The 15,092-nt window shown below is 42.4% G+C and overlaps 1 protein-coding gene across 3 annotated transcripts in view; it reads left to right on the top strand.

The window, feature by feature from the left end:
• The window catches only part of ogdha (oxoglutarate dehydrogenase a), a 91,749-nt gene extending 88,495 nt beyond the window's left edge, over window positions 1–3,254 (top strand). For all 3 annotated transcript variants that reach the window (XM_055920489.1, XM_055920491.1, XM_055920490.1), the window contains 5 exons: window positions 645–770; window positions 854–926; window positions 1,045–1,208; window positions 1,414–1,568; window positions 1,666–3,254. In XM_055920489.1, the coding sequence (XP_055776464.1) occupies window positions 645–770; window positions 854–926; window positions 1,045–1,208; window positions 1,414–1,568; window positions 1,666–1,786 (639 nt within the window). In that variant the 3' untranslated portion in view covers window positions 1,787–3,254. The remainder of the gene's footprint in view (window positions 1–644; window positions 771–853; window positions 927–1,044; window positions 1,209–1,413; window positions 1,569–1,665) is intronic.
• The last annotated feature ends 11,838 nt before the right edge of the window (window positions 3,255–15,092 follow it).

Here is a 15,092-nt window from a genome sequence, read left to right as displayed (position 1 = left end):
AATGCACTGTATGTGTGAAATGAGTTTTGATTTAGAATGGGCCATTATCATGCACCTGTTGGGACAGGGTAAAAAGACTTCATCCATATGCACTTGAATAGTATTTGAAGAAAGCTTTTCTCCGCAGTTCATTTTCATGCCAGCCATGTAGGCTACTCCGGTTGAAAAGCGAAGTAATGTGCTTAATATATGGAAAGTTAAGAAATAAATATAGTAGGCCTAGTTGATGGGATCCTCCTCTTTTTAATAGAGGTCAACTCTGTTTTATCATGCAATTGCATAGCATTGCCTGTAAAAATGTTGCCTAACAGGAACACTTATTTCATTCCATGTGTCAACCAGCTATGAGGAGCTCGCTCTCGCTGCGCAACAGGTGATCCTATTCCACTCAAACTCTGAATGCCAGGACTCTCATGAAGTGTTTGATTTGGTTTTTGCATTTGCAGCATAGTGATTAGATGGACAATAGTGCTGAGTACCAGCATTAGCGACTGGCCGTTAGCAAGTTTGGTAGGCTACTAATGACCATCAGCGGCATCAAAGCACAGTTTTTGAGAAGCCTAGTTACTCTGACACGCAGGTCACGTGGAATCACCGTTACAGCCTTAGTCCTTACCCTTTCCTCTCACCCTCCTCTCCACCAGACCATCACAGAAGACTTTGCCATTCGTCAGCTTCATGACTGCAACTGGATTGTGGTCAACTGTTCGAACCCTGGCAACTTCTTCCACGTGCTGAGGAGGCAGATTCTGGCGCCCTTCAGGAAGCCTGTGAGTCCCCGTCAATAACAACATTTTTACCCTAAAGCTGCTTATTAGAGCTCATTGTCCTCTGATCTGTCCTCTTTTCCTAGCTCATCGTTTTCACCCCCAAATCCCTGCTGCGCCACCCCGAGGCAAGGTCCAACTTTGACGAGATGCTGTCAGGTAAGACTGTGTGTTTGGTGTGGGCGTGTGTATGTCTGTGAAGGACAGTGCTGGTGTATACGCCCTCTGGATGTCTGGCAGTGGGTGAGTGTTGCTGTGTCTTCCTGCTGTGCTCCAGGCACAGACTTCCAGCGCCTGATCCCAGATAATGGCCCAGTGGTCCAGAACCCAGCCGGGGTGAAGCGCATCGTCTTCTGCACAGGGAAGGTGTACTACGAACTCACCAAGGAACGCAAAGCCCACGGCATGGAGGACACGGTCGCCATTGCTCGCATGGAGCAGGTAGCTACATACACACTCAACACCTCAGGGCTCCCCCACAGTATGCTCTAGAAAAATGCTTAGCCGAAAGGAGTTGAACTTTTGCCTGACCTAATGCGTTTGACACATTGTCTGTGTGTACGGCACCCTAACACCACTGGTGCTCCCTTTGGCTTTCCGAGCTACCTTACTCTTCTTCATGACATGACGTGGTCTCTGTTTGCAGCTGTCCCCCTTCCCCTTCGACCTGGTGAAGGCTGAGAGCGAGAAGTACCCCAATGCCGACCTGGTGTGGTGCCAAGAGGAGCATAAGAACCAGGGCTACTACGACTACGTCAAACCCCGCATGCGCACCACCATCGATCGCGCCAAGCCAGTCTGGTAAACAAACCCTTAATCTGCTCTTATCCTCTCTCCTAAGTGTGTCTGTGTTTAGTTAAACTCTTATTAAACTCTCTCCCATTACGTGTGTGTTCAGGTATGCTGGTCGCCCTCCTGCTGCGGCCCCAGCCACAGGAAACAAGAAGGCCCACCTGGTGGAGCTGAAGAATTTCCTGGACACTGCCTTCGATCTGGACGCCTTCAAGGACCAGATGTAACTCTTTCTTCCCGCTTCCTCTGTCCCAGGATAAGGGGTATCCTTCACCCTCCACTGCAACCCAGAGGCCTCTCCTCCTCCGTCCCATATGCCCACATACCCCCTGGACTTGGCCCTCAGAGCAAGCCTACTCTCCTAGTGGGTGTCTCTGTCTCTAGCCCTCAACGGCAACAGTCCTGTTCATTTAAGTCATTGCTAACTTCCCCTACCCAGGCCCTCCTTCATCGACTCCCCCTAGTCCTGTCTCAGCGTGCCCTAGCCCACCTTCATCAGACACATGCCTCAAGACCACACATTTAGCAGTAGACAGCCAGTCAGGGGTCAGGAAAGCGAACCTTTGTACAGTCAGTGATCCTTATCTTGGTTTTTATTTTCTATACCTGTATTTCTCTGGTTAACACTCCACTCACCAACACTATAACCTTCTTGTGTTGGGTGTTGCTTAAGCCCTGTGTGTGTGTGTGTGTGTGTGTGTGTGTGTGTGTGTGTGTGTGTGTGTGTGTGTGTGTGTGTGTGTGTGTATAACCAAAGCACATTGTTTATAAAGCTTTATATATTTTTCTGTGTGTTTCATTCTGTTGCTGTCACAATGATGTCATCCTTTTGAAAAGCGTAACTTACACGTTTCATCCCAGGTCTCCTTACATAGCCAAAGGACGGGGCAACTGTTGCAACCAGTTTAAAATCAACTTTCTCATTCTTGTAATGCCTATTAGAATAAGAGGTATTGAATGCGGAAAACGGGAAATATTTTCACTGTCACATTGTGTTCAGTGAAATACTAGTACATTTAACATGACAAATGCTCTTTTATCCATCTTGCACCATTTCTCGCGAAAGAGGCTGAGACTTAGATAAGGGAAATTGGAGTGATGAACCAGTGAGATGAGTTGGTACCATGTTTGCATTTATATATAAGGAGTGTTGAACTGGTCAAATGAGTTGGTACCATGTTTGCACTTGTATATAAATTCACATAGGAGACGTTTGTAAAGGATTGTTCATACAGCATTGTCAGGGCAACTTCTGTCTTTAGATACATGGCCACTAGTTTTATTGTCCTACTGCAGAACAGGGCAAGCAGGTTGGAGCTGATTCTCTCCCCCCCCCCCCCCCCCCCCCTACATGTAGTCCTCTCATGACTCTAGCTAAACACTGATCTCATCCAGATGACATAAACTAGACCTGGCACCTCTAGATGTCTCTCAACAACTCATGTACTCATTTTCCTCTTGCAACCCCTGTGCCAAATTTGTTTTCAAGCATTTAGCATAATTTTGAGGGTGTATGAATGAATTGCCACAGGAGTCTTTTTAGCTGCATAACTAATAATAAAAAACAGGATATCACCTTTTGTTTGAATGGCTCCACAAGAAAGCAAATGATTTATTTATTTTCATATAGTGGATTAAGATTCTTTCCATTTTATTATTTTTGCTTCATTCAATAAAGACTATGTTCCCAAATCAGTGAATGGTTGAATAATTTATTTTGACAATTAGTGTTTTGTTTTTACATTGCACCTCACAAACAAAACGAAACGCCCACTATACAACACATTACCCAAGGTGATATCAACATATGGTTTCCAAATTTCATTAAACACTTCCAGATTTTGTTTAACTTTAGAATATACAAAATCCAACAGTATGTACAGTAGCTAGATAGTTCAGTCATCCAGTTGTTATTGAGGGTGAATGAGGCTTTCCAATTGATGGCTATACACTTTTTTTTGCAGCAATTAGATCTAGATGACAACTTTCTCTTGATCACTGTCATGGCGAAGGCCCTTTTTGGGTATAGCTAGTGACTTCCCCATCTCTCCTACACCCAGGTTCTGTTATCTCAGGTTGTAAATTCCTGGAGGAGACTCTCCCCCTCGCCATTCAGAAATAGAGAGAACAAAGGATTTCACATGGCGAACTCCTAAATCCCCCAAATTAGGATTTGATACAAAATGTCCACTTGTAGGAATGGTCCGTGGACATTTAAGGGATGGGTATGAGGAGTGTGTTTCATTTGGTGACCTGAGAGAGGACAGGAAACACACATGACTATATCTCTGAAATGTACATTTCTCAATTATGGGGTTTGCATCTAATTCTTGTATAAAAATTAGTAAAGATTAAACTATTTGTGAAATGATGTAAGGATGTTAAACCTTAAACATTAAAGGGAATACAATTCTCTTTCATTAAACTAAGTCACTGGCCCGCCCCCTGTGAGCACAGACATGATCTGGCGTCATGTAACAGTCCTTTTCTACTGTTATGAATAAATCCCCCTGTGGAGGAAATCCTCTTCAGACCATGCTTACCTCGGGCGGGTGAGGAGGCACAGGTTGAGTTTAGACCACAAAAACCTCAGCTTCCGCTAAGGTTGCAATGGTTGTTGAATCCATAACCATACCACGTGGAGCATTGGCTACACGGGTGGAAATGGATAAACTCAGACTATCGATTCCGACAGAATAAGAGCAAATCTTAGATACTAATTACTAGTCTGCAGCTAGAAATGTCAACCTGGGATGCGAAGACCTACAACCGCCGAAACTTCTATTCTATGAGAACATTTCTGAATGTTACTCTGAAGTATCCATTCTAACCACAGAAGACACGATCTTCAGGGAGGCAGAGAGAGACGATGATGAGCTGACTCCAACAGAGGACTGACGATTCCAACAGGGATCACTACGACACACTGGGTGTAACTATATATTGATTGCAATTATTTCCGAACGAGTGCGCGTTCATGTGCAAAGGATTAGCATTTCAATTAATATAATTAACTGTAGTGACTCCTTTTTGTCTTTCCCTGCCTGCTCAGTACACACCCACTTCCCCTTGTCCACCAAGCCATCATATCGGCTTAGCACACTAGAGAACCTCCCCTATCATTTCCTTGTAACCATATCTACTGTTTGTTTGTTTATGCATTTCTGTGATTATTTAGTTAGGAAATAAATTATTAAGACAATTGATGTATGGATGATTCATAGTAAAGGCTGGGTTCGTGCAGATAACCAACAATTTATGACATTTGAAATGAGACTAACATGAGGTAAGAATAAGTCATTAATTAGAAGACTAATTGATCAGATATTAAAATATCTGAAGTTATATTAGGAAAATTATAACTTTGTAATCTGAAGATTTTCCTCGGTGCCCCGATTTCCTAGTTAATTACATTTACATGATTAGTTTAATCGCGTAATAATAATTACAGCGAATTGATTTGATAAAATAACAGTCTTCACTTTAATGATGCCAAAGACACGACATCACCAAGACACGACATAATCGTGGAGATAAATTCCTAGACAAAATTAAATTATAGCACAGACAGCGCCTTCAGAAAGTATTTACACCCCATGACTTTTTCCACATTTTGTTGTGTTACAACTTGAATTTTAAATTAATATTTTTGGTCACTGGCCAACAGACAATATCCCATTATGTCAATGTGGAATTATTTTTTGACATTTTTACAAATTATTTAAAAATGAAAAGATGAAATGTCTTGAGTCAAGACTTCAACCCCTTTGTTATAGCAAGCCTAAATACGTTCAGGAGTAAACATGTGCATAATTCACATAAGTTGCATGAACTGTGTCCAATAAGTGTTTAACAGGATTTTTGAATGACTACCTCATCTATGTACCCCACGCATACAATTATCTGTAAGGTCCTTCAGTCGAGCAGTGAATTTCAAACAGATTCAACCACAAAGACCAAGGAGTTTTTCCAATGCCTCGCAAAGAAGGACACCTATTGGTAGATGGGTAAACATTTTAAAAAGCAGACTTGGTGAAGTTAATTTCACTTTGGTGGTGTATCAATACACCCAGTCACTACAAAGATACAGGCATCCTTCCTAACTCAGTTGCTAGAGAGGAAGGGGAACACCACTCAGGGATTTCACCATATGGCAAGAACTGAAAATGCTTGTCTAGCAATGATCAACAACACATTTGACAGAGCTTAACTTTTTTTGAAGAATAATGGGCAGATGTTGCACAATCCAGGTTTGGAAAGCACTTGGAGACTTACCCAGAAAGACTCACAGCTGTAATCGCTGCCAAAGGTGCTTCTACAAAGTATTGACAGGGGTGTGAATACTTTTGGAAACTAGGTATTTCTGGATGTCATTTTCAATACATTTGCAAAAATGTATAAAATTATGTTTTCACTTTGTCATTATGGGGTATTGTGTGTAGATGGGTAATTTTTTTTAATTTATTTTAGAATTCAGGCTGTACACAACATTTGGAATAAGTCAAGGGGTATAAATACTTTCTGAAGACACTGTATATACAGTGGGCTCCAAAATTACTGGCACCCCTGACTGGCAATGCACAAACAATACTTAAACAAATATAAACAATATAATTATAGAGATAAACTCAAAATACGAACACGTGAGAAATACTGTACTTTATTAATGTTTCAATGGAACCAACTAAAATCATTCAACTATTTAATACAAAATAAATTTTACCAAAATCAAAGTATCATAATTATTGTCCCTCCTCATTTAGTACTTAGTGCAACCACCTCTGGCAAGGATAATAGCATGGAGTCTTTTCCTGTAATGTTTGACAAGGTTAAGGAACACATTTGGAGAGATTTTGGACCATTTCTCTATGCAGATCCTTTCAAGATCCTTCACATTCTTGGGTTTGCGCTTATCAACTGCCCTCTTCCACTCAGCCCACAGGTTTTCGATTGGATTGAGGTACGGCGACTGAGATGGCCATGGCAGAACATTGATTTTGTTGTCACAGAACCATTTCTCTGTGTATCTTGAGGTATGTTTCGGGTCATTGTCTTGTTGGAAAGTCCACCTACGGCCAAGTCCCAGCCTTCTGGCAGAGGCAACCAGATTGTCAGCCAAAATTGCCTGATACTTGGTAGAACTCATTATGCCATCAATCTTAACCAGTGCCCCTGGAACTCTGGAATTAAAACAGCCCCAAAACACCACTGACCCACCACCATATTTCACCGTGGGTATGAGGTGCCTCTCCTTGTATGCATCTCTGTTTCAACGCCAAACATGCTGATGCTGTATCTGACCAAAATGTTCAATTTTGGTCTCATCTGACCAGAGCACCTTCTTCCAGTCATAATTTAAATGACGTTTGGCAAACTCCAAGCGCTTGCGTCTGTGTCTTGGGGTCAGAAAGGGCTTTCTTCTGGCAAACCTTCCAAAGAGCCTGTGGATGTGGAGGTGGCGTCTGATGGTGCTTTTTGAAACCTGGTGACCCCAAGACGCCACCAAGGCCTGCAATTCTTTCACAGTGATTCTTGGGGATTTTGTTGCTTCTCTCACTATCCTCCTCCCTATCCTGGGGGGCAAAATGCATTTGCGTACTCTACCCGTGAGGTTTTCAACTGTTCCATATCTTTAGAATTTTCTAATAATTGCCCTGACAGTGCTCAGTGGTATATTCAATATTTTGTGGATCTTCTTGTAGCCATGACCAGATTTATGAAGGTCTATGACCATCTGTCTCTTTTGAACTGCTAGTTCTTTTGTTTCTTCATGGTGTTGGATGACAAAGAGATATTGCATGTGTGTTACCTCATTTTTATACCCTAGTGAAACAGGAAGTGATGTAATGGCTCAATATAGTTCCTTAAGACTTAGATAAACTTAAATAAGTGGAATTTAATTTGTGGTTTAATTTTGGTAGAGGTTATTTACAATAATCGTTAAGGGTGTCATTAATTGTGAAACCTTGATTTGGAGGACATTGATTTTTAATTAAATCAATAAATTATTTTGGTTGGTTCCATTGAAACATTAATAAAGTACAGTATTTCTCACATGTTGGTATTTTGAGTTTATCTCTATAATTATATTGTTTATATTTGTTTAAGCATTGTTTGTGCATTGCCAGTCAGGGGTGCCAGTAATTTTGGAGCCCACTGTATAATAATATGACTTATCATTCCATTGGTAATGCACAACTAGGACTAAATGAAACAGTATTTACATTTCTTGGGAGTCAGTATGTGTAGTCTCCTATAGTAAAGTGGTCTGGGCCCTGGTGTTCAGCCCGTTCCAAACCACTGCGGAGTGTCAGTACTATGTGTCCATGCTATGTGCAGTCAATTAGTATAATTAGTGTTTGTGAAGTAAATATACTGATTATTATTAAGGACTCCTGTCTATGGCTAGTTCTAACTTCTGAGATAGATGAGACCCTTCTAAAGTATACATTAATCATTTGTCCTGGCCAGCGTTTGTCCTGGCCAGGCCCACCTCAATTTCTTTTAAGCCAAAGGAATAGGTTCTCTCTCTCAGGGTCGATAGTTTCAGAGTTTATCAACTACACGTTCAGTTGGCCTAGCTATATTTCTTGTACATTCCACCTTGGGATTTCGATATAATTGTCCAACAAAGAGCTAGAAATAATGATTGAAAGGTGCATAATTGTGGGCTTCGTGCATATAGCCTGCTTGTTTGTCTATCTCTTTTATAAACTCTGTAATTGCCCAGGTTTCTTCAACATTCATTCCACCAATTCATTAACATTATTCATTGTACTTTTCTATGGGAGAATAAAAAGAAAAGGATAATCGACACGATGATATCATGCTGCCCACATTGATCACGTATTTTTCAATGAATATATCAATATCCCCGTTATCACGCTTTAATTCAGGCAAAAGTAAATTCTATTTTATTTAAATGGTGTCATAAATGTGTTGGAACTGATGAAAAATATTAACACAGCTATTGATATGATAAAATAAACTAAATACCTGATTTACAGTAAATATTGTTTATTTGGTCCCTACCAATTCAATTGTATTAATAGGACTGGTCTGTAGAAATGCTATATCTGTATATAATTGCCAATTATAGGCCTACAGACAGACATTGTACTACGGGCAGAGAACTATTCACACCTTAAAGGGCTGTGCTCTTGAGGTTTCAGATGAAATAAAGACCATCCAAGTCAAGATACCAGTAAATGTCTGTTAACTGACCACTAGATGGTGCTTGAGTATAGAATATTATCAGGGTGGTGGTCAGCAGAATAAACCCACGGTGAGCTCTGAGTCTGGACCCATTATGAATGCTATGATATTCTGTCATTCTCCTACAGATAATTATGTAGGAGAAGCTAAATGTGCCTATCTGTTTCAAATGATGCTCATCTGATGCCATCTCACCACCTCGTTCAAATAAGAGCCAGTCTCTTTGTGCGTTTCAGCGAGTTCCCAAGAGCAAATGAACGACTGCAATCAGGGATTTTAATTTGACTGAGGGCAATAGGTTGTCGGAAGCCACTACACAAACAAGGGAATTGGTATGTTTTGCAGCAAGCTCACCCAAGACTTTATTACAGTGAGTCACAACATTTGGGTGAATATGTCAGCGACCTCTGATTTGCATTTCATTCCATTTCGACCATTGAAATCATGTCAAGTTAATCCTTCTGTTATTTAGGCACCTCCATACTCTCTTTATAAGAAAAACGAATAGCATCGTATTGATGTCCATATTCCATAAACAAAACCTTTAACGTTACATTGGGACTTATTGAGGAGTCCTATTGCCACCCTTAAAAGTGGGCTGGCTAACTCAGCTTTCATGAATCAGTGGAAGGTGGGCTGCCTAAAGTAGTCATGTCATTCCCTTCTGCTTTTCAGTGCAGTCAAAGATAATCTGTTATATTGACAAGATAGCCAAGTGACCACTCTAACTATAGAAATACATGTCTTCAATGATTGAAGGCAGGCGAGATTAGGTGGGGCCATTCTAGCCAATGAGAAGGCAGATACGCATGTGAACAACAAGCACACAAAGTATTTTTCTCAATGTTGCCGGAATGCCACATGTATCCATTTACAGTGCCTTTATGAAGTATTCACACCCTTAACTTTTTCCACATTTTGTTCTATTACAGCCATTTAAAATGTATTGAATTGAGAATGTGTCACTGATCTACACAAAATACCCAATAATGTCAAAGTGGAATTTTGTTTGTAGAACATTTTAGAAAGTAATAAAACATTAAAAGCTAAAATGTCTCGCGTCAATAAGTATTAAATTCCTTTGTTATTCGCAAGTCTAAATAAGTTCATGAGTAAAAATGTGCTGCACAAATTGCATAATAAGTTGCATGGACTCATTCCATGTTCAATAATAGTGGTTAACGCAGCTGTTCCCAAACTAGCGGTCAGAGTCGCTTGATATGAAAATGGGGTCGTGGGAGAATTTCCAAAATCCTGGAGAAAAAAATATATATAAACAAAAATATATATACATTATAATACCGTCTTTGTATCTCAAAATCATTGTAATTGGTTAACCATAAAAATCAACCAGAGTGCCCTTATGGGAAAAGGCCGCATTTGACTGTTGCACTTAAATCATTCCCAAGATGAATGGCTAGGCCTGCTACACTATTGCAAAGACTTTGTTATTACTGTCCGCAATTGATATGGTGAGGGGAGGCAGAGGCACAGAAATTCACATCAATACCTTTGTCAGATAACACTGTTAAATTAAGAATTTATGCTATTGCTATCAATAAAGAGAAAACTGACTGAGCAACTCAAAAACTCCCCAGCTCTCCAAATGGACGTTAGCTGTGAGGGCCGAGATGCCCATGCATTGACTTTTGTTCACTATACATGTCAGGGGATGCTATTCACGAGGACATAATTGTTCTGTCTCACGATTCCCGAGCATGAAAAGGCACAGGGGATGTTTTGTGTGCTGCGTGGCCATATTGACGAACAACTGATTACATGGGATCGAATGGTGGGCTTTTGCACAGATGTTCCATCTATGGCGGGGCGGCGAGCAGGCCTCTGCACACTAGTTATGAATGTGTCTCCTTCTGCCATAAGGACGCATTATATGATACACGTAGAGCAACTGGCAGCAAAAGAACTGAGCACAGAACTCTGAGATATGCTGCAGCAGGCAACTTCGATTGTAAACTACATCAAACCACATCCACTGAGCGCACGCCTGTTGGCAAAACTATGTGGAGATATGGGATCAGAGCATGACAATGTTCTATTTCACACCGAGGTTGGGTGGTTATTGAGGGGGAGTGTTGGAAATATTTTTAGCATTGAGAGAGGAACTGTTGTCATTCACAGTGGATATAAAAAAGAGTTGGTTGACTTTCTGTGCAAGAAAATGTGTCTCCTTGCCTATGTAATAGACATATTTGAATGAACTGAATGAACACAAGCATGCAGGGGGAATACAAAAACATTCTTTAGATGAGTAGTGAATCAGTGGATTCAGATCAGAGGAACGAATTCTTATTGGAGAGTCTTTCCAAAGCAAACCATGCCCCCTTCCCTAGGCTGTGCACAGAAAACAGCATCAGTAAGTCAATAACTGTTATTGTCCCACATGAATGGTGACTGCTCATCTCCAACGCCTGGAAGAGCACTTTCCCAGCTAGCAATGAGGAATCGGCCCAGTAGCGGCCCCTGATTGGATCTGCCCGGAATCGGGTGTCGGACTCGGCCCGGAATCAAAATGAATGACTGCCCAGAATCGGCCCAAGTACATCAGGCCGTTTCAGTCTACCGGAATTCAGCCGACTTTTCCGGCATCTTACCAGAATCTCCCCAGAAGCTGCCCGATGCAAATTTAAATAAATGTAATGAAATTTACCCGATTTAGTAATTTTAAATATTACTATTATACATTTTATACATACAAATTTTACCAATCCACGAAAAAAAAAAATTGTATGGGAGGAAACACCATACACTTGATGACCATGAATCTGTGCATGTGCCTGGCTTGCCACAGGAGTCGCCACAGCGTGTTGTGACAAGGACATCCCGGCCGGCCAAACCCTCCCCTAACTCTGACGATGGTTTGCCAATCGTGCGTCGCCTCATGGGTCTCCTGGACAAGGCCGGCACAGGTCTCGAATCTGCATCTGTAGCAACGCAGTTTGCACAGTGAAACAGTGTCTTAGACCGCTGAGCCACTCAGGAGGCTCCATCCCCAAAGTTTTTAATGCTTATCAATTGCCTTGGACAAATTATCAGAATACTAAAATACTACAGGACTCTTTTAAATTTCATTTAAATGTTAATTGTATTTTTTGATCACAGAAACAATGAGAAAATATGGAAAAATAAATAATGAAATGTTAATTATAAAGCACCCCGTGTAATCATCTGTAGAGTAGCCCCAATCGGCCCGAGCCCCAAGTAATACATTTGGGCCAGATAACTCACACCGGAATGGGCCCGTTCCCGGGCCCGAGCTCAATCCCCGCATCCCCGCATGGGTTGTCAGCCTTATTGTAAGTAATATTGCCGAAGGCGGCCTAGACTCGGGCCACATGACGTCGACCGAGTCTGACTCTCTGCCGAAATCGGCCCAGATCCACTGTGCTAGCTGGGTTGGGACTTACTTCCCAATCCGTTTGACTGTGATCCTGGCTCAGTTGACATGCAGGTCCGTGAAATCTAACAGTTGCTCGAGCTGTCATGTGACCAAATGCTGCAGACAACACATTCACGGGTCACTACGGAGGAGTTTTGGTTTCTGATCAAAGAGAATACCCTGCCGTCTCCCGCTGAGCATTAATGAGGCTTTCAAAACACCTGGGAACACGGAACTGGGAACTGGGAAATCTCAGACTTCTGACTTCCGTGCGGTCAAGAAAACTGGAAACTCAGGGGGAAAAAACGAGCTCTGACTGGGATTCTTTTTTTGAATGGTCATCCAACTCAGAATTCCAACTCGGGAACTGGGCCTCTTTCTAGAGCTCCGACCTTCCAACCTGAAGATCACTGATGTCATGATTTGACCTCGTATTCTTCAGAGTTCCCAGTTGTCTTGAAAGTACCATAAAACTCATGGTACCCTTCGCCAGCTCACATCTGTGTGAAGCTGAATTCAGTTCTCTCTTCTGCATTAAAACCAAATATCAATCCAGGTTAGATGTGACAGCAGAGATAAGGTGTGCGCTATCAACCACGCGCCCTGACTTTGAGAAGCTCTGACGTGACATGCATCAAACACACCAAATCAAATCAAATCAAATGTTATTTGTCACATACACATGGTTAGCAGATGTTAATGCGAGTGTAGCGAAATGCTTGTGCTTCTAGTTCCGACAATGCAGTAATAACCAACAAGTAATCTAACCTAACAATTCCACAACTACTACCTTATACACACAAGTGTAAAGGGATAAAGAATATGTACATAAAGATATATGAATGAGTGATGGTACAGAACGGCATAGGCAAGATGCAGTAGATGGTATAGAGTACAGTATATACATATGAGATGAGTAATGTAGGGTATATAAACATAAAGTGGCATAGTTTAAAGTGGCTAGTGATACATGTATTACATAAAGATGGCAAGATGCAGTAGATGATATAGAGTACAATATATACATATACATATGAGATGAGTAATGTAGGGTATGTAAACATTATATTAAGTGGCATTGTTTAAAGTGGCTAGTGATACATTTTTACATAATTTCCATCAAATCCCATTATTAAAGTGGCTGGAGTTGAGTCAGTATGTTTGCAGCGGCCACTAAATGTTAGTGGTGGCTGTTTATTAACAGTCTGATGGCCTTGAGATAGAAGCTGTTTTTCAGTTTCTCGGTCCCTGCTTTGATGCACCTGTACTGACCTCGCCTTCTGGATGATAGCGGGGTGAACAGGCAGTGGCTCGGGTGGTTGTTGTCCTTGATGATCTTTATGGCCTTCCTGTGACATCGGGTGGTGTAGGTGTCCTGGAGGACAGGTAGTTTGCCCCCGGTGATGCGTTGTGCAGACCTCACTACCCTCTGGAGAGCTTTACGGTTGTGGGCGGAGCAGTTGCCGTACCAGGCGGTGATACAGCCCGACAGGATGCTCTCGATTGTGCATCTGTAGAAGTTTGTGAGTGCTTTTGGTGACAAGCCAAATTTCTTCAGCCTCCTGAGGTTGAAGAGGCGCTGCTGCGCCTTCTTCACAACGCTGTCTGTGTGGGTGGACCAATTCAGTTTGTCCGTGATGTGTACACCGAGGAACTTAAAACTTTCCACCTTGCTCCCTCTGCTGTTTCCTGAAGTCCACAATCATCTCCATTGTTTTGTTGACGTTGAGTGTGAGGTTATTTTCCTGACACCACACTCCGAGGGCCCTCACCTCCTCCCTGTAGGCCGTCTCATCGTTGTTGGTAATCAAGCCTACCACTGTAGTGTCGTCCGCAAACTTGATGATTGAGTTGGAGGCGTGCATGGCTACGCAGTCGTGGGTGAACAGGGAGTACAGGAGAGGGCTCAGAACGCACCCTTGTGGGGCCCCAGTGTTGAGGATCAGCGGGGTGGAGATGTTGTTACCTACCCTCACCACCTGGGGGTGGCCCGTCAGAAAGTCCAGGACCCAGTTGCACAGGGCGGGGTCAAAATCATTGATGACAGAGCTTGATGACGAGTTTGGAGGGTACTGTGGTGTTAAATGCTGAGCTGTAGTCGATGAACAGCATTCTCACATAGGTATTCCTCTTGTTCAGATGGGTTAGGGCAGTGTGCAGTGTGGTTGCGATTGCGTCGTCTGTGGACCTATTTGGTCGGTAAGCAAATTGGAGTGGGTCTAGGGTGTCAGGTAGGGTGGAGGTGATAGGGTCCTTGACTAGTGTCTCAAAGCACTTCATGATGACGGAAGTGAGTGCTACGGGGCGGTAGTCGTTTAGCTCAGTTACCTTAGCTTTCTTGGGAACAGGAACAATGGTGGCCCTCTTGAAGCATGTGTGAACAGCAGACTGGGATAATGATTGATTGAATATGTCCTTAAACACACCAGCCAGCTGGTCTTCGCATGCTATGAGGACGCGGCTGGGAATGCCGTCTGGGCCTGCAGCCTTGCGAGGGTTAACACGTTTAAATGTTTTACTCACCTCGGCTGCAGTGAAGGAGAGCCCGCAGGTTTTGGTAGCGGGCTGTGTCAGTGGCACTGTATTGTCCTCAAAGCGAGCAAAAAAGTTATTTAGTCTGTTTGGGAGCAAGACATCCTGGTCCGCGACGGGGCTGGTTTTCTTTTTGTAATCCGTGATTGACTGTAGACCCTGCCACATACCTCTTGTGTCTGAGCTGTTGAATTGCGACTCTACTTTGTCTCTATACTGGCACTTAGCTTGTTTGATTGCCTTGCGGAGGGAATAGCTACACTGTTTGTATTCGGTCATGTTTCCGGGTCACCTTGTGTAACGGTCCTGACCTGTTTTATGTTGTTTTTGTATGTGTTTAGGTCAGGGCATGTGTTTTGGGTGGGCAGTCTATGTTATCTGTTTCTATG

Source organism: Salvelinus fontinalis, chromosome 4 (assembly GCF_029448725.1).
Source record: "Salvelinus fontinalis isolate EN_2023a chromosome 4, ASM2944872v1, whole genome shotgun sequence".
Taxonomy (NCBI): Eukaryota; Metazoa; Chordata; class Actinopteri; order Salmoniformes; family Salmonidae; genus Salvelinus; species Salvelinus fontinalis.
Note: the sequence above shows the minus strand (reverse complement) of the source record. Positions and strands in the feature narration are given on the sequence as shown.